At 34.9% G+C, this 24696-nt stretch overlaps 1 protein-coding gene across 1 annotated transcript in view; it reads left to right on the top strand.

The window, feature by feature from the left end:
* Nucleotides 1-836: 836 nt before the first annotated feature.
* Nucleotides 837-24696, top strand: part of LOC145693627 (hypoxia-inducible factor 1-alpha inhibitor-like) — a 57847-nt gene continuing 33987 nt past the window's right edge. The window contains exons 1-3 of the mRNA XM_081769805.1: nt 837-999; nt 13750-13997; nt 18638-18786. Of these exons, the coding sequence (XP_081625931.1) occupies nt 880-999; nt 13750-13997; nt 18638-18786 (517 nt within the window). The 5' untranslated portion in view covers nt 837-879. The remainder of the gene's footprint in view (nt 1000-13749; nt 13998-18637; nt 18787-24696) is intronic.

Below are 24696 nucleotides of genomic sequence, written 5' to 3'. Positions count from 1 at the left end.
AGAACGCCGAGAAAATCCACGCACACGGTGGCGCGAGCTGGGATCGAAGCAAGGACCCCAAGCACCAGAGATGAACGCTCTACCACTAAGCCACCGCGGCCCCTCTCCACTCTAAAGTGTTTGTCATCTAGCGCGCAATGTGTGACATCTAACCGGAATAGCCACTATTGAAGTCGTTACCCGTTGACAAGGGCGCCGATTTCTCTGTAAATTTGGGGGGAATTCAATTGCAGAAGGTATATATATATGAGGATATTAAGACAAATTGCACTCAAATTATGCCAAATATTGTATATTCATAAATACAATAGGGGGCCCACATGAGCTTTGGGGGCCCCGGACCCCCAGGATCGGTGCTCTTGACTATTGTGATGTTAACGAATTGACTATATTAACGAACTCAACTTAGATATCTATTCCAAAAAAGAAAGGACCGCTAGCGTAACTCTAGTAAGTGTTTTTGTTAGATGTTACTTTATTAGATGTTAATCAGTTACTTTAACTTAATGTCTTTTCAGAAGTGAAGACATTACAAACATGGTAATACAGAGTTCACGTAAAAGTTATTTTCTAAATTACTAATTTTTTATACCCTGAGAAACAATATTGGAAAAATCTTACAATCCAAAGTAAACTTTACTTCATGTTGTAATCATCGTAGCATGACATTTTAACTACACGTATTGTATATATATATATATAAAAATAAATTCGACATGACAAGGGAATGACATGATTGTGAAAGTTCCTCATATAAATACCATTACTGACTCTTTTGTTTTGCGTGGTTGCCTACGTGACTTTTTCTTGCTCTCCTTAGTAGCTCGACAAGTTACAAATTTGTCCACAACGAGGCGGTAATGTTTCAAAACAACAAAGATGGCGGAGAAGAAGAAAGGATGGGATACAAGCCAGCTACGCAAATATGATATTCAGCTGGACCAGATACCAAGACTGAGTTATGGAGACCCGAAAGTGGACGAATTGATTGCGGCTAATGTAAGTAATCAATTTCCAATTTTTTGGAATGGCTTAACTGTCGGTTTTAAAATATATGCTGGTAGATCTGTGTCAAGAGGACTTTTGGAGCGAAAGTGCCCATGCTCGTTTAAGATTCTTGTATAGTTTTGTATGTTTAAATTACAAATTAAGGTTATAGTTAAGGAGCCGTACTTCCCATTTAGGGAAGGACGAGAAACGCCATACTTTCAGGAATTATTCATTGACTATCTAGGATGTTAAAAAGTAGGTAATAGACTGAGTTCTTGCCCTTGTACTTAGGGTGTTTAGGTAGTGCAACAGTAAGATGTATCCTCGTGCACGGGAGATGAGAAGTAGCTGTTCTTAACTATTACCCAAATTAATATTAAGACAGAAAAGAGAAGTGTAACATTACAAAATAGAGACAGAACTTCTGCAATTGTAATGAGCGGTAATAACATATAAAAAGGTTTTTAACAGTGGCGGAATCCTAGTTAAATAAACCCATGATAAAATAATTATTCTCAGGAGTTTAATATCAATACACATAATTTGTTGCTCTGTCGTAAAGCGATCTTTATATGAAGAAAAAATTATGATGAAAGAGTATCCATTTGATGTGACGGTGAGATGTGCATGTGTGAGACATTAATGAAGTTAGGAAATTTAATGTCCATTTATTTCAACAGTAATAGTACCAATTTTTGTATTTCATAATTATTTATGTGAAGTCAAGTGATAATGGAGGAGTAAATATTCCTTTTTGTAGTATGAGATTTATCATGTATTGTGCACTCCAAATTAAAGTGTAAAGTGCAAGACCTGATTGTGGCCAATATTTAATCCATAAGTACTATTTCTTCGTTGCTGAGTTGTGTAACCTTTTGTTTTGGGGTGAAGTTTGATATATGGTCATATATTAATGAAAGAGAGTTAAGTGCTCGAAACACTTGAACGACATCGTGTTCTTATTATTTAAATTAGCATTACTCTGTTCTACCAGAGCTTTATATTTTTTAGATTACGTTAGAGCTCCATATTTCTTTTAGCAGAGCATGGACTAAATGAAGAGCTCCATTACTACTTGCAGATTGACTTTAGGAGGGCTGATTATAAATACAGTATGGACGTATGGCATAAAAGCAACAGTACATAAAACAGGAACCAACTTGTGCTACTGTGCCACTAAAAAGCACGAATCTATCTGAGTCAGAGCAGGAGCACAGTGGGGGAAGAGGGTGGCGATCAGTAGCGAGAGGCAGCGTCCGTGAGGAGCAGGCATGTCAGCGACGGGGGGTATACGTATAAACGAGGATAGGGAAATATAACATTTACACATACAATATTTTCACTATCATTCAAAATTTGTTTCAGTATGCTGTGCACTGACAGTAATTACTTATATTCACACCCTCATTCCTTCACAAAAAATCTTTCGCATCGTGTTTTGCTTACAAATTTTCTATTTGGTAGAACCATCTGGTCGAGTGAACCCTTAAACCAAAATGAAAGTATTTGAAAGTCCTCTAATAACACAAGAAAAGAGGAACTGGTTTCAACTGACAAATTACTGAGTAAACACAAAATCCTATCTCACAACGCTTCGCATTACGTACTTATGCTTCGTTCTAGTACGAATAGTAAGTGCATCCTATAAAATTGAAAACAATTACAGTTTATGGTATAACTGTTGGTTGTTCAGATTGCAAGTATTTTAAAACTGAATTGTCTCCAAAACAAATCATGTAAATCGAAACATAACAAACTATTAGAGGTCTATTGTGTTAAGTATCCATAAGTGGAAACCCAAATCTAATCTAACCTAACCTAGTTTAATCTGCTTTTCAGTTTCAGTTGCATAGGCTTGTGGATACTACATATATAGTAGATCTTAATAAAAATAAACTAACAAGTATAGAACAAATATAAACTAACTAAATACTGTAAAATCAATGATTTCACTTACTTTGGAAACTTTATTTAAAAAAAAAATATTTATTTACTGCGTGTAATATTTAGTGTACTGTCGAAATAGATCATGAAAACCAGAATTAAAGAACACATTAGGGACTCAGGAATTGAAAATACTGTCAGATCTCTTAGAAACGCTTTTATTTATCTAGGTACAGCATTGGGAAGGTTAAAATGCTATAAAGACCATCATCTTGAAAGAAGTGGTTGTGAGTCATTTTTCATCAGAAGCAATATCTTGCGATTGAATTTGGAAGAGTAGTTTGGTCAAACAATGCGATTTTATAATCAATAACATTTTCAAATGTTTAAATAAGAATATTTATTAAGACAGTATGTCAGGAAAGCCAGAATTATTTATGTTAATAATTTTGTAAGCCGATTACACTCTTTAGATCCTAGATCCTGAAAGAACTTCAGGAATAAAAATCAGGATTTAGTTACTATCCAAAAATTCAACGAACCAGGAAGAGACTTGGCGACACAAACAATTAAAAATTATTTCTCTTAGTCAAAAAAACCGAAAATACTTCTCTTACAGTTTTAGTACTAGGTCTATATCACAAAAGTTGGGGTTAATCCATATGAAGCAGCCCCTTCTTTCTTTCTTTTTTGTGATTGCTTGACCGTTTTTATTTATTTTTTTAAATACTATTACCATATACGTAGGCAGCATAAAACAAGTTTTTCAACATTTTAAGTACATATGATATGTTTACTATAGCTGGAATAAGAACATCGACAATTGCTTCCTACAATTTTTTTTATGAATTTTTAAAATTTGACATTTTTGCAAAGTTTGAAGCACCGTACGATATCTCTGGTGGGAAATCGAATATATATATATATATATATATATATATATATATATATATATATATATATATATATATATATATAGTGGAAACTATAGTAAAAATTTCAACTTCGATATTTGACTGCATGAAGGAAGTTAAGAATTTTCAAAGATTGGACAATTATCATGAATTAGTTTGCATCATAACGGTTGTTTAAAAACACTTTAACTTGCACAATAGACGCATTTTAATTCCTGTTTCTACCTATAATAATAATAATTAGGGCCCTAATTTTTATGTGCTAAAAACTGTAAAATATTTTTTATGTGATAATGATTGAAAAATATTTGCTAAAAAGTAAAAAAAAAAAAAAGAATATATTTAACAAAAGATAACAAGAAAAATTATGGGAAAATACCCAACGTAAGAAAAATAAATACTGGTACTCACCAATAGCTCCTGTTCATCGGATGTTGAAATTCCATGGGCATTGCAATGAATAACTAACATCTTTTCCATATTTTCCATCATAAAGCATGCCTATTGTCGCGGAATAACGCCTTATATTAAGGAAAGGAACGTTTTATATCATACGATACGAGTCTCGCGTATATGAAAAGGGACATATCACGGATATTCACACCATCCACTTGTGTTTTGACCTTCCAGTACTTCAGATATTTTACAAAGGATTTTATAGCAAAATTCTTGAATTTTTCTCAGACAAATTTTTGCATTTTTTCTTACGACTTCAGCTTTCAAAGCAGAAAGAGCATTCAGCTTTCAATGCACTGTACTTCTTTAACCGAAGTACTCAATAAATCTCCCGTAGTTTCTAGTTTCTTTATAGAGTGAGTCAAACCGAAATTGGCAAATATGACCGCCAAGTCACTGTCATTTACTAAATTTTGAACAATTTCAATGGATGAAGCATCGTCTGGGTTTAGTTTAGTTACTGCAGATACAATGCTTCAAAATTCTCCACATAACGTAGTACTGCCTTAATCCTGGTACCGCGTGATTACGAGTGTTGGAGGAAGTGAAAGATCGGGATTTGTTTCTTTGAAAAGTTCAATTCTAGTTGGTGATTTTACGATTTTTTTCCATTTAACACTAACCTTTTCACTTTAGTACAAATATCTCTTTTAGAAGCTCTTTGTTTGGCACAAGTTACCCCAGCGTTGATAAGCACAATTTATGACGACGCTGTTTCTGCAGGTGGGAAATTGCTTATAAATACGATGGATAAATTTTATGTAGTTTATTCTTTTCCTGAAGTTAATTATTTTCCAGAGAAAGTAGAAAAAATCGTTGTGAAATTTAGAATAAAATAACGGCAATATTAAAAATATCAATTTATTACCAAAAGGTCCAAAATATTTACGTAATTTTTTCCAGAAAATATGTATTTTTATGTGAAATAAAATTTGTCATTTACACTTGCAGACTCTTAATTGGGATGAAAAAAAAACTTTGCTTTGGACGTGTACGTGTTTGAAAAAAAAAAATGTTTTTACATTCAAATCCTTGCCCGAATAATAATAAAAATATTAGTTATAAAATTAAGAAAAAGCTACGTTTGATATATTTTTCTAATCTGAATGACTTAAAACAAAGATATTTATTTCTCCAGTGAGGTTTTGTGGAATACTTTGTGATGTGCCTGTTGGCGTTGTGAGATGTGATAATTTTCTTAAAATATTTTAGTAGGTGCCCAGACGATCACTAGGAGACTTCTTAAATCACGGCCTAGGTCCTGCAGGATGATAAAATCATTACATACACATTATTGTTCTTTAAATTGAATTGTTCAAAAATCATTACATACACATTATTATTCTTTAAATTGAATTGTTCAACCTCTGGCAACCACCACTGTCCATCATGGATACGTATGTAACTGCGTCATTTGTCTGTAAAGTCACGGGCACAGTGTCTTGGTTCGATGTTACATAACGCCTAATTAAACGTTCTGAAGCTCCATGAAATTTATAATGTTTTCTTGTTTCTTTCACTTGTATACAGTTCGAGACATTCCGTGTGAAATCAACCAATTAAAAATAAATAAATTCGTCGTCTCAGAATTTGATGAAACTTGGTGTACATGTAGGTCCTTATGAGAGATGATCATGCACCTAATTTTAGTCCTGTACCCTCTATCCCCTATAGTTTCAGAGTACAGGGTGGTAAAAAATGAACAAAAATGATATCTTTGTAGAACCTTGTTAGCTTCAATTGGTCATATCTCCCGTAAATTTTGAGCTAGAGAGAAAAATTATATACAATTTTGAAGAGGAAAGAATAGGCTACAAGATAATCAGGAACATTTATTTGAAAATCAAATATCATTTTTCGGGAAAATTTTGGATCAATCATATCTCAGAAAGTGCCTCTTTGATTTCCTTGAAATTGGGAACCGAGGTAGCCCCATATGTCTCGCATAAGTGTGCCAAATTTCAACTTGGGCCAAGAATGGTCCTGGAGTCTACAATGATTTTCATGTAAACATGTCGGGAGAGACACCTGAAATGCCAGTATAGGAACTTGTAATTTTGTCAGTAATGGTGAAGTAAGGTGCAACTGACCTAACAGTAATGTTTTTCTGATGCAATTTGTAATGCAGTAATCCTGTGGGGATCAGTGGAAAATTCCATTATCAATCGCAGTACATTGCATTAACCTAAATATGTGAACATTCTAGAAGGTTTTTGAATCATCTGAAACATTCTAGAAGGTTCTAGAATAGTCTGAAACATTCTGGAAGGTTCTCGAATCATCTGGAACATTCTGTAAGGTGTTCGTTACCTGTATAAAAGCATAGGTCATTGACACTGCATACCAATAAGTCTCAAAAATATATTATTTCTCTCATGGAGCTGCATCTCAGTACAGGAACCAGAAAACTTCATTAACATCTGTATGCATTTCCACGGCAATGGTGTGGCAAGTGAATGGCCTTTCTTTACAACCTCACATGGTAAGGGAGAGTGTGATGGTATTGGAGGTGTACTGAGAAGGAATGCTGCAAAAGCAAGCCATCAAAGACCCTACGCCAGTCCAGTTGTACAATTGGGCCACGAATGCTAGCAAAGATTCTAAAATGGTGTATGTGTACTGCATAGAATGGGAGCATGAAGAGGAAGCTTCCTTTCTAAAGGACAGATTTGATGCAGCTCGATCCTGGAACCCGTAAATTTCACTCTGTGGTAGAGGTCGCAGTGAGGCAATATTTTTCTAAACCAGATTTGAAGGAAGAGTTAGTAATTGCAGCAGATGCCTCACAAACTGGCATTACCGTTGATAGAATCAGGAGCTTTGTTACTTGCACCTATGCAAGTTGACGAGACACATGAAGCAGAAAGTTGTGTTTTCTGAGACCTCATGAACCAGCACTTTCATATGTATATCCAGATATACCAGATGTGCTCTCGCTTCCTGCTTGTGACATAATCTCTCTTTTTGATCCCGTAATTGCAACTGGCCGTACATACACGCTCAGCAACAAAGTGATGCTTCAATCTGTCGACTGCTTGAACATAGAGACACCACTGACAATTGATCACTTCCAGCAAGTCAGTAATAGCTAAGTATTTCTTACACCTTACTTCACCAGTATTGAGAAATTGGCAAGTTGCCACATTGGTATCCCGACATGGTCACACGAAAATCTTTGTAGACTCCAGGACCATTCTTGGCCCAAGTTGAAATTCGGCACACTTATACCAGATATATGGGGCTACCTTGGTATCCAATTTCAAGGAAATGAAATGGGCACTTTTCAGAGATATCACTGATCGAAAATTTTCCTGGAAAATGATGTTTGAATTTCAAATAAATGTTCCTGGCATATCTTGTTCTTTCCTCTTCAAAATGGTATATAATTTTTCTCTCTAACTCAATATTTACGGGAGATATGATCAATTGAAGCTAACAAGATTCTACAAAAAACATCAAATTTGTCTTTTTTTTTTAAACTACCCTGTACTCTGAAACTACAGGGGGTACAAGGCTACAGTTTGGTGCATGATCATCTCTCATAGGGGCCTACATGTACACCAAGTTTCATCGAAATCTGGCTCTATGAGGTTTTGGGCTTGGTTGATTCCACATGGAATGACCCGTTCTCATTTCTGGTTTTAAGTACTTCAATATTAATAATATTTTTTTCTTGTGTGACGAGAAGTTGGGTAAAAGCTTTAGTGATTTCTTTGCAGAAATTGTACATTTTCTGTGCGTTAATGATTTCATATCCTGTTGTATTGCAAGCTGTCATTCTTGCCATAGAAGATGAAAAAAAAAATTGTATATAAAGAATAAAAGTAAGATAAAAGAAGAAACCAGTCAGCTTTTAGTCCACAATCTGTTTGGTGGTTGCAAATGTTTGGTATTTTGTTTCTATTTTTATATTAGCTGCCGAAAGGTAAATAATTCTTTCACCTTAGTCAAATTTTCTTTATGTAATATTTGACATGAGTTTGAAATTTATGAACAACTTATTTTTTTTTATGTTGTAAGATTATTCTTATGGTATAAGTCATCCAACTTTAAAATAGAAATAACAATTAAAACAAAGTGTTCTATGACACAAGTTGCTAACGCATAATTAGCAAGTTCAGAAACAAATGGTTGAGAGTGGCGTAAACACGAGTTTTCCGTGCAATGTTTGAAAATTCATAACTGTGTTCGCAGTCAGATACCAAAGTTGAATTTTTTACTATAGTTTTCTCATGTAGATATATGTTCTGTAAATATTTAGTATATTTATATATGTGCATTCCATATCCTACTAGAGATATAATATTTGAAACTTTCTAAAAATTTCAAACTTTAAAAATTCATAAAAATTATAGGAAGTACTAGCATCAATTACCCGTTTCGCTGGGTTAAATTAAGAAAAAAATAATAATATGTTTCCTTAGTCAGTTACTTTTTACTATTAATAAAATGCTCCTTGATATTGGTCATGTACGATGATTTTTATATATCTCCTCTCCTCCCCCATGTTGCGGGCCACGACATCGAAAGTGTCATTGTTCACCTCAGCGACCCCGAAAAGTATGAATTCGACACTGATATTTTGATTTTATATATACAGTATATATCCTCCCACAATTTTTGTGGGGCTGAATTTGGATTTAAATGGCATCAGAAGTGTCGCTGTTCATCTCAGCGACTTCAAAAACTATAGATTCAACACTGATATCGGTCATTTTCGATCATTTGTAAAGTCTTTCCTCTCCTTTAAGTTACATCGTCAAAGTAATACGGTATGACAAAAATCATCTCATATTCGAACTTCATTTAGTTTGAAAATTTGATCGAGATCGGTTCGGTGGTTCAAGAGTTATTAAGTTTTATTTATTTTTATATATCTCCCCTAAGTTCTATCGTCAAAGTGAATAGGTAAATACCATCCCAGGCCCGAACCTCATCTATATTGAAAATTTGATCGAGATCGGTCAAGTGGTTCCAGAGTTATTAAGTTTTATTTATTTTTGTAGATTTCTCCCTTTCCCCTTCCCTAAGATCTACCGTTAAAGTGATATGATAAAAATCAGCTCAGATCCGAACCTCATCTATGTTGAAAATTTGGTTAAGATCTGTCGGGTGATTTAAACGTGATGAAGTCACAAAAACAGTTACTGTATTTTTCCTTTTTTGACATATATCTCCCTCCTCCCCCTCCCCTTCGTTCCACTGGAAAAGTGAAGAGAAGAAAACACCCCTAGGACCAAACCTTATCTATGTGAAAAGTTTGATCGAGATTGGTCGGGTTGTTCAAGAGTTATTAAGTTTTATTCATTTTCATATATTTCCCCTCCTCCCCTCCCCAAGATCTACTGTCAAAATGAAATGATAAAAACTTCTCAGGTTTGAACTTCATATATGTTGGAAATTTGATTGAGATCGATCGGGTGGTTCGAAAGTTATTAATTCACGAACTTTGTCACTTTTATTTTTATATGTATTGATTTTTGTATATCTCCCCCTCCCCTACGTTGCTCCGTCAAAGTGAAATGATAAAAATCATGCCAGTCTCGAATCTCATCTATATTGAAAATTTGATCAAGATCCGTCGGGTGGTTCAAGAGTTACTAAGTTTTATTTATTTTTTCGTCCCCCTCCTCCCCCTGCCCGAAGTTGTACCGCCAAAGTAAATAGCTAAAAACACTCCCAGGCCAGAACCGCATCTACGTTGAAAATTTGTTCGAGATCGGTTGGGCGATTCAAGAGATTAAGAGTCACAGGCGATTCAAGAGATTAAGAGTCACAAACATAGTCACTTTCAATTTTATAATATAGATTTATCAATGATGTTACTGTAACTGTTGGAGTATAGTACCATATGTACTTATAATAAAAAATAAACTTCGGTATTTCACTCTTTCAATACAAACGTCAGATCTAAAATATGGAATTTGTTCACTTTCGATGCTAAACTTATGGAGCAGTTCTCACCTATTAGGGTTCATTTGAAGTTTTTCATGCTAAGAGAGAAAAAACTGAAGGAAATGGTGTTCGTTGCAATGTTTTTGAATAATCCAGTTTTAAGATACACAAGTTTACGTTAACGTCTATAAAGTCCCTAATTGGCACGCGCTGCTCAACAAAATATTTTTAAAACCAATGTATAGGTAATAGTATATTAAAAAAGTAAAAATGGTCAAGCTCTTTGGATCACTTAATATGAATTGATTTCTTGGTCCGTCTCCTTTAGCCTAACCGGCATAAACGTGGGGACGTAAAACTCAAAGATTTTTTTTTTTTTTTTTTGACTTCTTGGTTAAGTATTTACTATATAATATAAATTTTATGTATTGAGTAAAACTACGGCATGTTATAGCAGGGTTGGAAAGTCAGGGATAATCAAAAACGATATTTAGTCAGGGAAAGTCAAGGACGCATAAATATAACAAGATGAAATTCCGAGGAATGAGATGAATTGCCCAGATCTAGTAAGGAATATGGCTATAAATGTACCACATTGACTTGACACCTAATCTTCCGTTCCGAGCGCTGCTATCGGCTGAAGGAATTCCAATCCGTTTCACTGAGGCCCTCGCGCTTAGCAACAGCTGAACCCTTATTGGCTCAACGCGTGGGTGTGTCGAGGGTGAGCTTTAGTTCGCATTTTTGCCACGGCTCAAGACATTTTGGCAGCACTTTAGTAACACTATTGGACGCAGTAAATAAAAAGAGTATTTTTATAAATTATTGTAAATATTCGTAAATTCATATCTTGAAATGATTTCTCTTGTAAAGAGAAACTGTTGTAGTTTATTGCTGTGATATGGAAGATAAATACACACAACTAACCATTGTGTTCCTACAGAAAATATTGAGTATGCACTCTTCCCTGCCATTTACTATTAACAAGAGTAACTGCAAAGCAGAAATCCGATTTCGAGTATCAAACGTAACATGATTGATAAAGAAACGTAACGAATAAACTTATTCTTACCTATATTGCATATTGCCATTATATCGTAAACAATTGTATGGCACGATCAATTTCTTTAATTTTACATTACGTTTCCAATAACTGCTTTTCTCATGCAAGGTAAAACAAAACTTAAATACATCTTTTTACCCAATAGTGATTTAGGTTGTGTCAACAACTGAAGGTGATGGTATTTTTGTAATATGCTCTTTCATAAATGAAATAAGACGTGCCAAACTGTAAGTAGGCATTGTGGTGGGTAGATACCGTATGCGTTGCTTTTATGGGGTTCTACAGGCCCCCCTTCCCATTTTCTTCTGATACATTATCAGCTAGCTCATCATCGTCTCAGTTCATAATCGTGAAATATTTAAGAAAGAAAAAAAAAAGTCCAGAGGCTTCAACAACAACTTTGTCTTTCTCAAAAGGTAAAGGTTTTCTTGCTAACTGTCTCTCATATCCAAAATTTGTTTATCGACATCATCATACTTATCACTGGTTGAGGATAGTTATCTAGAAAGCTTGTATGAATTTTTTGATAGTTCGACTTTTTTCCCTTATGCTAACTGCCAATACCCTTACAAGAGAAAAAAATATTACTTAATTGCCTAGTGAAACAAACTGCAAGCTTAAGTCGCAGTAATTCATAAACTATTTTTCGTTTGTAGTAACACATCTTGAAAAGAAGTTCACAGATAAGATGCATGTTATTCGCTAAATCAAAGAATTGTAAATATTCCTTCCGTTTGAAAGTATTAACTTTGAATCCGTAAAAAGAAAAAGAACTGTTTTGTTCTGATTTCAGTGGTTTCTGCTACTTTCTTCAGTAACTTCTTGAACTGCTGCGTTAGACTCATTGTGTATCTTCTCATCTTGTGACAGTCTTAGAAGAGGACAAAGACATTATTTTGAGAATGTGGAAGAAAGATAATTTACGAATGACACTGAATTATGAAACACCTGTACACATAAATATTGAAATAAATCAATAAATTTAATAAACTGATATTTAATAAATTTATTAAATTAGTAGTAAATCATGGGAACGAAGACAAACATAAAACACCAGAAAAACCGTTACTCTATTCGTAAATTATTTTCCTTTTGCGGCCACAAAATAATATTGTCCTCTTCCGGGACAGTCACAAAATGAGAAGGGAGATATTGTAAGTCTAACGTAGTAGTTCAATAAATTACTGAAGAAAGTAGCAGAGACTGCTGAGATCAAGATCAAGATATTTTTCCCCCACAGATACAAATTAGTAATTTCAGTTTGTAAGTAAGTGTGTCCCATAGTGTCTACTGGTAAATATTTCTTCGTGTTTTGGTTGTAACCCATTCGCTGATGGGATATATCCTATCACTGCTTTTTTGCAGTTACTATCTGCTTCAGGCACGCTATAACAGCGTCTCTGCTATTATTCACTTTTTCACTCTTATTACGCAATATAAATCTCATTTCACAGATCTTGGCACACAACTTCCACATTTTGAAGCTCATTTGTTTGTTATTGTTCTACTAAGGGCACTATAGAAAGAAAGAAAGAAAAAAAAAACCTGATGTCCACTTTAGCTTCGTAAATATCACTTTTACCTTTCCATCGCATCCTTTATTCACATTTCTTCCTTTTTACACTACGAAACAAATTGCGAATACGAGTTATTATATGCCATTATTAACTGTCGCATACGTAATATTTGGCACTTATTTTTCTTCATTTGAGCTGTATTATTAAAATTTTGCACATTTGACAATTTAGATTTTCTTCACCCATTTTAAACTTTTTTTATGTTTTCAATTTCTGCTTTCACTATTTTTTCACATCGTTTCCTTGAATGTAATATGTATCGGAACATTTTGTCAGGCACTGCTTCTGTATACTGACATCGCCGCAACATCGACTCTTAAGTCTATTATTGAAATTATCCATTTTGCACGAAAACAAATACTAATGCTGCATACAATATAATAATTTGTTAATAATATAGCACAAAGCAAAAACAGAGGTTACTTGGTTTTTCCTCTCTCCTGGCACGTTGCGAGAAATTAATTCTCAGTGTGCAGAACTTTCAAAAAGGACGAAAATAATCACCAGTGTTAATGATTGCGCAGTGTAAACCAAATCACATATTGCTCTCAGGAGAGCAGAATAGAATATTTGATCATTGTCGAAAAGAAATTTACTTTTTTACACAACAAGTGCCAGTTTTATTTTATTAAAATAATGCAGCTGACGTAATTACAGTTTTATAAAGCTTAGAGTGAGAGAACCGGGTTTAATTTCCCATTAAGATGTGGGTCTATGTCTCATATATCCTTGGTGCTGAAAGGAACGCTAACATCCAATCCAACCAATCAACTAAGCGTTTTATAAAGCATTAGGTTGGTTTATAAGCGACGAAACTATTCTCAGTTCCTAATTCCTTTACAGGCACAACTTAAGTTTTCAACAATTCAACTACAATGTAATTTGTATTCGTTTTCTGAGGGTAAGGTGACTAAGTTCGAAGTAAAATTATGTTCCTTTAAAGTAAAATAAATATTGTTTGTTGTTGCAGAAACCAGTGGTAATCACGGACACAGACCTAGTAAAGGCAGCAGCAAAATGGGATTTGGAATATTTAGAGCAGAATATTGGTCAGGGGGACTTCACTGTGTTTCTCTCCAGAAATCACAAGTTCAAATATTACGATGACAAGAAATTACAGGAGCACAACGTCAATTTTACACCACCCACTAGAAGAGTAGACATGAAATTTCCAGAGTTTAGTCGGAAGTTAAAGCAATGGAAACGAGGTGAAGAGAGGTAGGTGAACTTTTTATTTATTGTGACACACATTATCATTACTTAGAAGGAAGAAAGACACAAAACTCCGTTTTACAAGGTTCTGCCAAAAGCTTTGTAGTTGTAATATTCTGAGCACAAAATACTTGTATTTATTGCAGTACAGTGAAAGCAGGTTAATATTCAAACTATATCACCTTATGTTGGAGTGTCTGCAGCTAGTTTCGTGTTAGTTCTACAATTTCATGTCGATATTACGTCTTGTCTGTAAGGCAAAGAAGTCAGTCACCGCTGTTTCCACCTTCTGTTAGCCGTGAAGCATCATGATTCCAGGAAGCCATGGACACAAACGGGTAGTAATCCGAAGGGACAAAGTCAGGACTATATGCCGGGTGCGGCATCAGTTCGATGTCAAGTTCCTGCTTTTTTGTTGCTATTTTCGAGCCGGCTGTGGTTTTGCATACATTTGGCACACATGTTGCAGCAGAACGCATTTTCAGTTTACCATTGCAGGATATTTTTGGCGTACTGAGCATACATATGTTCCAACTGCTCGAAATAAAGGTCGGCATTGATAGTACGCCTGTTAGAAACGAACTCAAAGTGCATTACCCCCTCGTAGTTTCCACACAAACAGAATTTCAAACGTTCCCTGTTTGATGACCAATTCTGTAAGTTGGCCCCTGCTCAACTAGTTTTGCTTTTTCAGATTTCGGGAAAAAAAAATCTACTTTTCGCCGCATATGACATATGTTTCAGGAAACACACATCACGCAGATTTTGCATCAGTTGTCGGCACACATTCATTCTCCTTTAGCCTGAGCTGGGATTAACTCACTTGATACAATGCAGCAGATCCTTGTGGTTTTCCCCAGCTCGTGAAGGTGACGCACTACAGTGGACTCGAACATGTCGACTTAGTTTAACAATTGTCGTGTGCTGAAATGGCGCGTCGTATGATCTCAGAATATGTTACTCTGGGGCAGCCGGACTCTGGCTGATCTTCGATATATTTATAATCTGCACGAAATTTGTGAAATCAAGGATTTCCTATGTTGTGTTTCACTGCACCTTCTCTTTTCGCATGACAAATGTTTGGCTTGCTTCCTTAGCGTTATACCCAAATTTGAACTCAAGCAGTAAGAGTTCACGTATCAGGCGTTGTTAAGCATTCATCGCCTGCCACCAAAAATTGACTGAAGACACTGACAGAGTGGCTGCTTCCGTTTAAATAATCTACTTGCCTCTAGGAACAGTTTGATCATGTACTTCCGGTCGGTCATGGGGTATACATGCACCTGCTGTTTGGATTGTGGAAATATTGTAAGACTTCCAACACATTCTTGTAGAAAAGTGGTAAGAGCAAACGCTTGATTTTACTGTTTATTTTTGCCTATTAACCTCAATAGTAAAATGTTCTATTAACTTTTTATTTATCAAGCTGTTATAAACTTTGTAGTTGTAATTGCTATTCTTCCAAAGTTCTTGTTATTCAGATATACCACCTAAACATAATAGTACAAGAAAAACTGAAGACCTTCGAAATTTCGTCTTCGAGTGAAAGGAATAAGTTTTCTTTAAAAGATTTAGTTGCAATTGTCATTAAGTGTTTTTTAAATATGCTTTGTTGATTTTTCCTACTGTTCTTTACCTACTATTAGTTTTTATTGTGGTTAGAAATATTACATTTACAAATAGATTGTAAGGAAATAGGTAAAATGTTTCATATGAAACTGAAGAAAAACGTGACCATAGGTATACTACGTTGAAGTTTCCGTATTATTTACGTGAATAATGTATAATAAAGAAAATAAATAATTTTATGTATCTTTGCATGTTTTATTTAATTTTTATCCGTATATTTCGCTCACTTTTGCTTCTGCGAGCTTGGAAGGATTTCACCTTTTTGAAAATTAAATAATCAACATGCGAATTCCCACTCGATTTGTTTTCAAGAAGGTGAAATCCTCCGAAGAAGCTCACAGAAGCAAAAGAAAGCGAAATTTAAGGACTAAAACAATAAAATTAAATAAAGCACGCAAAGGGCGAAGGTACAGTAAAATTATTTATTTTCTTTATAACCGTAGGTGTAGTTATGATAGAGATACCAAAATATAAGTCATGATAATAGTTTAGTCTAAATATTCTCACCCTGTGATTTTATTTCCTCCTATAGGTTTTAACTTTAGTGAGTCCCGGAGCAACTTTGCCTTCGTGTCTAAAGATTATTAATGCATAGTGTACATGATACAAGCATAAGAAACCAGCTTGTTAACTTACCGTGCTAATCAAAAGAATATATGTATTTTGCTTGGTATAGTTTTGAATTAAGCTTCTTGCAGCTCTTTTTCCACATTCTGTTTTGCGTACTATTTGCTTTTAATCCATCATGAATATAATAACATTTCGAAGTACAAATAAAGCCATTTAGAAAGGAATCATAGTGCTCAGAGCTTTTTCACTTTTTTACTTAGTAAAGTTTTATATAGGAATACTTCATTTCCAAACTTTTCCCGGAGTTTAAAAGCTCTTTTCTCAGGTTCAGTCTGAGATATCAACAGATTCTTTCAGTGTTGTTTTTTAGATAGTTGCACTGGAATATTATATCAATATACATATGATATTCTGTCAGTAGTATTGTAGGAAAGGAGATACTTCAACTCTGAAGTGATCTCTGATTTAAATATGCTGGGTTCCAACATATTTTTTCCAGTAATAAGAGGGAAAATCGAAAAGTCTTTGCACCTATTTATTTATTGTCAAATTACAAACAATGAGTAATAACAATACACACACAATATTCTATGCACTTTTGTCTATTTTTCCACATAATCACCACATCTGTTCAAACACTTGTCCCATCGTAAGACAAGTTTCTCGATAGCCGCTGCGTAGAAGGCGGCCGGCTGGTCACGGAACTAACGACGAACAATCTTCTGCGCATCTCTGTCGTTCGTGAATCTCTGTCCTGGCAGGAACTTTTCCAGTAGACCAAAAGTATAGTAATCAGTGGGGCCAAGGTCTGGACTGTAAGGGGCCATAATCTCACATCCAGGAGTGAAGTTTGGTGATTTTGTTCTTCACGTGGGGTTTTGCTTTTTCATGGAGGAAAACCATTGTCAACATCCTGAATAACCTTAGGCTTTTTCTAATGGTTGTTCGTGGATAGAAGAGTGTAAGAAAGAAGACAGTAGCGTAATAAATTTAGTAGGAATGGTCCTTGTCGACTGTACCAAAACACTGTGAACATCAGTTTAACAGTCGATGGTTTTGTTCGGAATTTCTTTGTTACTGGCGAGCCTGAATTGCCCTACACCATGCTCTGCTGTTTTGGCTCGGGAGTGCAATACAGTTCCCACGTTTGGTCGCCTGTGACAATGACAATGAGATCCAGGAAACTCCGCCTCCTCGACGTTACACTGCAAATGGTTCAGTGACATAAACCTTTCCCTTTCCCTTACTCTTGTTGACATCATTAAGGAGCTTAGGGACCCATTGACATGACACCTTGCGGTATCTCAGCAAATCGTGGACAGTGTTATATACACTGTCATAATAAATGTTAATTTCCCTAATAGTGTCCTTCAAATGAACATGTGGATCCTCTACACACTTTACATTGCTAAAAACTTGTCTCCATAAACCGACTCGACTTCTGTGTGTGGATGCCTTGGCTGTGTGCCCCTTGTACCGTAGAAAATAAATAATACTTCGCTATTCATACGCCGTGGACATCCTGAACAATCTGGTCATTGGCAGTAAGTAATAACAGAGGCGTGCAGTGCAAGAAATCGGAGATTACACTGGGGCTGTACCAAGAAAAGTCTATCGCATCACTCGTCCCAGTTTATATTAAATATCGCCGTGGTAAAATTATTGTACTGCGTATGCCCTAATTCTTTTATTGAAAAGTGAAGTATATTCCAATGAATGATGTTGCCATTCGTTGCTGAGTAATGAATTGCTAATATTATCAACAATATAATGGCATGCATAGTTGTATTTCTGTGTTGTTATTAAGAGTGAGAAAAAAGTTCTATATTGGAGGAGAAAAAAGAAATTATCGAAGTTTAATATAGCCTAAAACTATCATTTGAATACTATAAAAGTCGTAGATTCAAAATCAGTGGAACGACTTGTGAAATTACTGGGATATTCGTCTTTATCAACAAATAATATCATAACAGAGATATATAGCAAGCATTCACCTCGTACCAAAACGTATCCGAAACAGATTCAACCTCAAGCAGGGTTGGTTTGTCTTGCAACCAATCTAAATATTTATTAATGGACTCTATAGAAAGATGAATGCCTCCTATTTACTTATAAGATATGTATTCTATAGTATCCATTAGTGAATACATCATTAACATATTTACAAATTTAAACCTTTTTTTTAAAATAATTTTAAGGCGACTGCTTTCGCTTTTCTTGTTTGTAGTAGATTATTCGTATTCAAAATCAAAGAAATAGCTGGGAACCTCGATGCATGGAAACTTCTAAATTTGCCAGAAGTGATGGCAAAATAGAATGTTCTCAATATCTTCATAATAATTATTCTCAATAGATTTGATATTCTCCATCATACTGATAGACATATAATTAGCATGTTAAATTTCCATTGATTATTTGAATACTGATAATTTTTTTCTTTTTGGTAGAATGTACCTGCAACAAGCACTTAATAACACAGTGGGCCCAGCGATTGTGCAAGATTTTCTGAATTTTCATTGGGACTGGATCAACTCCAAACAGAAGATACATTCCTGGGGCCCTCTTACTTCCAACTTGCTGCTCATATCAATGGAAGGTATTCTTATAATTTACTGTTATTATTATTTGAATGACTTAGTGTGTGAAAACGCAGAATTCGGCTCCTGGCGACATTCCTTTAATTTTTTGCACACAGCACAATTTTCATGTGTAATTTTGATATGTAAATCGCGTCTAACTGTAATCATATGTAAGATAATCTTAAAATTTAAGATATTATATATATATATATATATTAATGTAGGAAAGGAATAAACAAGAGTGAGGAGTACTATATCTTACTGTAATCTATTTGTTTGAGGCTGTCAGTCGTGAGTTTGAGACGGGAGACGCAGGGCACAGAAATGAGACGAAATTCCAGTGTTAACATTTATACTGTTGAAACAAAGTAAAGGACTACTGGCGGCTTCTTTCTCCTGCTCAAACTCGATTGAATATCTTTGCAGTAATCGTACCACTTTGTATGCACCTCACTTGCAGTATGCTTCTTAAAGTTCGATCAGTGACTGGCCATACCATCCATATCTATGTAGTACAAATTGAATATACTATGTGCTTTTTGCTTACAATATACATATCGATTTAACATTATATTTACCAGTGAAGAGGATCAACACTAGTTGCCAATTCGACTCTTCTTCGATAATTTCACCTGCCTTGCCAGTAGTTGTGTGTTGTTGCTAAAACACAATGCTGCAGCACCCATTAATCATTGATAAAGTGGGGTGTAAGCGCAAGAAAGCATCAAGTCCATATGTTGGCACTACACATGAAAGAGATTTCTGAGAATGATTTGTGCGTTATTTGTATTGACTTGTGTTTGTTCATGAGACAATGATAGAATGAGAAGAGACATAATCAGCATTTATGGGTTCATAGTCTGCTCCTATAAATAGTTTCCTGGGAAAGATCTCAGAAATTGTTCTCAAAAAATTTTTAAAAGTCGAAGATTACTAGTACATACTTTTACACTTGCATGTGTAGCACCTTGTTTTACGCTTATTGGTATGGGATCTGATAACCTGATCTTTAGTCACATTTTGCATATATATGTTTTCAAGTAAGTGGTTGCTGAAGAAAAGGTTAACAACACTGAGCATTATTTGAACAACCTGTGTATCCTGCATAATTACCAAAGGAATTTCTCTCGTGTCAGTTTACATTCGTAGTTCTTTATTTCATTTGTATCCGTCGTTACGGGATCTCAACTGTGTTTCTGCATAAGAGGTCAGTGGGACTCGGAAGTGCGATCATCTCTTCATTTTGGATTATTACTGTTTGGGGTCTGAACTTAAAATAATTAAAATAATAATATAAATCTAAAGTAATAATTTTAATTGAGATTACTCTAAAACAGGTTGGGGCCATAATACTCATATGACTTGCGACGTATTCGTGACCTTGAGTAACGACAAGAAAGCCGGAAGATCCGCACCACAGAGTTTGCGGAAGACATTTCCCACGCCTATAGCAATGCATACATGTTGCTTTATAACCTTTTAAATTTCTGTAGAAAGAATAGGCTAGCTTAGAGATTTCAGATGAAAGAAACATAGTAGGAAAAAAATATATAAATAATTTATTTTGAATTTCGTATCTTATTATATTCACTTATTTTACTATATTTAGTTTCATTTTTATTCAAATGCTGGATACGAAATTTTGGGGGACAAGGTTGTTTCGCTCCATGAACTTTTTTTTCTAAGGAATTCTATTCTGTCATATGAATAAATTAAAAGTAATTAACAAATCTCTTAAGAAAGTAATTTGCGTAAGAAATTTAAATCACATTATTATATCTACAAAAATGCATAATATTAAAGAACTATTCTACTAAGAACGGTGAATAAAATGTAAACTTACGTTTTGTATTGATATTATCTAAAGTTGCTATATAATATAATAATGTTCAAATGTATAAAGGAAAAAGTACTTCAGTTTTAAGGATTAATAAGACGATAAAACCTCACAAAACAACTTGTATTAATATACAGTGAAACCTGTCTATGTTGGCCACCATCGGTTCCATCGAAAAGTGGCCAACTTAGACAGGTGGCCAACTTAAAGAAAATAAGAGTGATTTGTGTATTTTTAGAATAGTATTTCTAGTATTACTTGATTGTAAAATTTTAATAAGCAGTGGCATGACAGCTACTTATAAATAATGTATATAGAATAATCATAAAAATATTCAGTACTAGAAAATATTATTATAGTATGCAAAAGCGCCGATTTCTCTGTAAATTTGGGGGGGGGGGGGCATTCAGATGCAGAAGGTATATATATGAAGACTTTAAGACAAATTGCACTCAAATTATACCAAATATTGTATACTCATAAATAAAATAGGGGCCACATGAGCTTTGGAGGGCTCGGGCCCCCTCAGTCCCCCCAGGATCGGCGCTCTTGATAGTATGTTTAATATATATGCATACCTTTCTCTTCCTGAAAACTAGTCTGGTACATTGGATTATTCGGATTGAAAACACAATAACACAAATAACCATGAAATAGAAGTGTATGTACGCAGTTTATTGAAATTGATATTATAGCACACTGAGTTATTCAGATTGAAAACAAGAAAAGCGAAGTTATTGAGAAATTCATATGCAATTTATATGACTTCTTTTCAGTTGTTACTGAATGGTGGTTCATTCTAGACTTATTTGCTTTATTCTTTTTGGCAGATATGCACATTCTAATATTGTATAGTTAACTACTCTTGTTATTCTAATGAGCTAGAAGTGTTTCCATCGGAGCAAAAGATGTTTCGAGAAAATCTTGAGGGAATTCATATCTCAAAACCTCCGCTACCTTTTGACATGCAGTCAGGTGCCAATAAATGACAATTGAGATTTAACCTTGAGAATTTTTCGGAATTACTAAAGCTTCCCACTGATGAAAGGAGCCGATATAGCTAATGGTTTTACCAAAACAGACAGGGTAAACAAATACGTACAACCATTTCTTGAATTCCTGTACGTGCTTTTTCTTATTCACATCTTCCTTCACCACCCTTTTATGAGGGTAGTGTTCTGGCCATTGACCTCCAAGAACAAATCGTGCGAATCTATGCTTCTTTGGGTCCAGTCACAAATACAGAACATCTGCCTCTCACATGGGAATTCAAAAGAGTTAAGAAAACTAACAAAACTGTATTTTTCGTGGCCAAGATACGCAGGTAAATTTATCATTATCATCTTAGGGTAAACATTGCTTCAGTGTGGCCAACTTCCAAGATAGACAGATGGCCAACTTATAGAGTAGTAAGTAACGAATGTCTTATGTGAAAATGCAGGTTCAAGACGAACTAGGCCAAGATAAGCAGGTGGCCAACTTAAAGAGGTGGCCAAGTTGACAGGTTTCACTGTATAAGTTTTCCCTATTAATAAATACAAGTACTTTGGACTTAGTATTTTCCCTTATTATTAATATCATTTCTGGACGATATTGAAAGAAGACATACGTAGCATGGGACAAAAGGATCGAAAAAATTCACGAAGTTTTTGTTTAGTATAAATACAGTGCTAAACCGTCTTTCCTTCAATATTTGTATGTTAATGATAAACCTTCGTAGTCTGGGATTTATGTAGGTAATATTTGTCAGTATGGACACCTTTATAAAAAGAAGCAGAAGTATGTTATAGATTCCATAAACAATGAATAAATAAATAGTTTTATGATGTTCCTTGATGTCGTCGTCGTAGGACAGTTCGTGGCATAGAAAATGTTACAAAAAGTTGAAGTCTAACTTAGAAACAAACTCTTGGGCACTGTGCTTATGCATTCAGAAACACACACTCATCGATTACTTACTTCTGGTAATCAATCCACCTAACCCCCTCCTCCACTTCTTGTCTAAAGCAGTGTGTGATGTAATATACTCTAACCATTGAGGCGAAAAAAACAGGAATAGTTTACAAGGTTTATAACTCTAAAATCGTCTCTTCCATTCGTTTGTTCTGAAAGTGCCTTTTTAGAGCCTGAATAAAAAAATGTTACAAAATGTTCCCATAGCTTCATAAACGCTCTTATTTGCATTCTTTCCCTTCTTCAAGGACTGCAAGCTAAGAACCTGTTCCTTGTAAAATCTATGAAAATTATTATTCACAGCAATAGGGTTTGTGCTTCCGAAAGTCTGTAATGTGGGCGCAGAGTTCTAAAAACTACTAACAGAAATGAGTGTTATTCATTTCTTTTCAGTAATTGCAAGCAAATGTTCCAGGGGTGTAGTTTGGGCAGGATAGGAGGTTGTAATTCCCACCCTCCCCTCCCTTGAGCTTGAGCTTAAATACATTTTTTTGATCACATGTATAGTAATATACTAATAAAAAAAAGTTCGATCCCAGCTCGCGCCAAGTAAATTTTGTGATGGAGAAACACTGTGTGCGTGGTTTCTCCGGTATCCTCCCACTTCCTTCATTCTACTATTTCCTTCATTGCTCATCATCACTGTCTCCTTTAGCATACCCAGCATAACCATGGGACATAAACTGAAAGATTTCATTTCATCTTTTTTACTATTAAAAAAGTGACACTATTAGGTCGGCGGAGAATCTCCACCTCCTTTCGCCCCCGGGCAAAATCTAAAATGACTCTGCTTTTACCAAGAAACGTATATAGTTATGATAGCACATTGCTAGAGCGCTTACATTTGGTTTCAAGAGTTGAAAGTTTGATCCCAAGCCATATGAGTTCATGGACGACATAGAGAGAGAGAGAGAGAGAGAGAGAGAGAGAGAGATTCAAATATGGAGACAGAAAGGGATGATTTACATATACAATTTAGAATTGGAGAAAAAACGATCGAACGGCATCCGTATTATGACGAAAATTGTAATTTTGTGAAACAGAAGAAGGAAAGGTTCCGAACTGCGATGATCACATTAGGCAGTTGTCGAATTAAAATAGAGAACTCTTTTTAGAGCATCAGATGATTGCGAAAGGAGAGAAAGATCTTAAGATCTGGGAATTAAGAATATTAAAAAATCTTTAGTTTCCGAGACGGGTTTCGAAACACGAACCTTTTAGTTATCGAACCATGATTTTATTCATTCAGCCGCAGAGAACTCTATGCAGTTAGTCACATATTTTTCTGGAATTGAATATCCCAACCGTTGACTCGATGGATGCGCCGTTCAAATGGGTCGCAGACCCCTTGTAGCTTAGTTACAGAGTGTATAATTAACTTCCCCTTGTTCAGGAACACTTTTTAAGGCAGTGAAAGTTTGTTACTATTGTGTGAATTAAGTTATATTTTATAGAACCATATGATAAAGTAATGCCAAATACTTTGCTTCATTGTCTGTTTGATGAATGTTTAGTGGTCTCCTACTTGAATGGTCTTGGTTCGAATCCCGACCATTTTATTTATTGATTATTTTGTTTTAGCTACGCACATACTGTGCACACCGGAAGTTCAATTTTGAATAAATGTAGTCGCAGGTAGTTTAAGCCGAAATTAGTTTATGATATAATATTTTTATTGTATGCTTTTCTTTAACTTGCGATGTTTCAGCTTCTTACAAGTTTAATATAATTGAAACTTGAATATTGTAAGCTAATGACAAGCATATAATAACGTGTCATGTTTGAAAGTAATGTCAGGTTTCTATTATATTTGATTCAAGCTTGAAGATCTGGAATGCACAAATTGTGTGTAGAAAAAAAATATTTACGACGATTTGTTTCATTTTCCATTAGAACTTCGAAAAAGATGATTTGTGTTTGAGCATATTGTCTTCTTTATCATACAGTTCTACTCAATACAACTCAATTCACACAACGGTTTAAAAAAAAAAAAAAAAATACTGCCTTAAAAATGTTCCTAAACAGGAAAACTACATCATCTACCCTGAACGGTGGCGTAACTAAATGGAGCGCGGTGCGGGAGGCTCAAGGCAGAAGGGGGCCCATTGAAGTTCCATAATTCCACTTTGCAGGTTTT

The sequence above is a fragment of the Thermobia domestica genome, chromosome 1 (assembly GCF_964235325.1).
Source record: "Thermobia domestica chromosome 1, izTheDome1.hap1.1, whole genome shotgun sequence".
NCBI lineage: Eukaryota > Metazoa > Arthropoda > Insecta > Zygentoma > Lepismatidae > Thermobia > Thermobia domestica.
The sequence above is the reverse complement of the archived record's forward strand: the minus strand, read 5'-3'. Positions and strand labels throughout refer to the sequence as shown.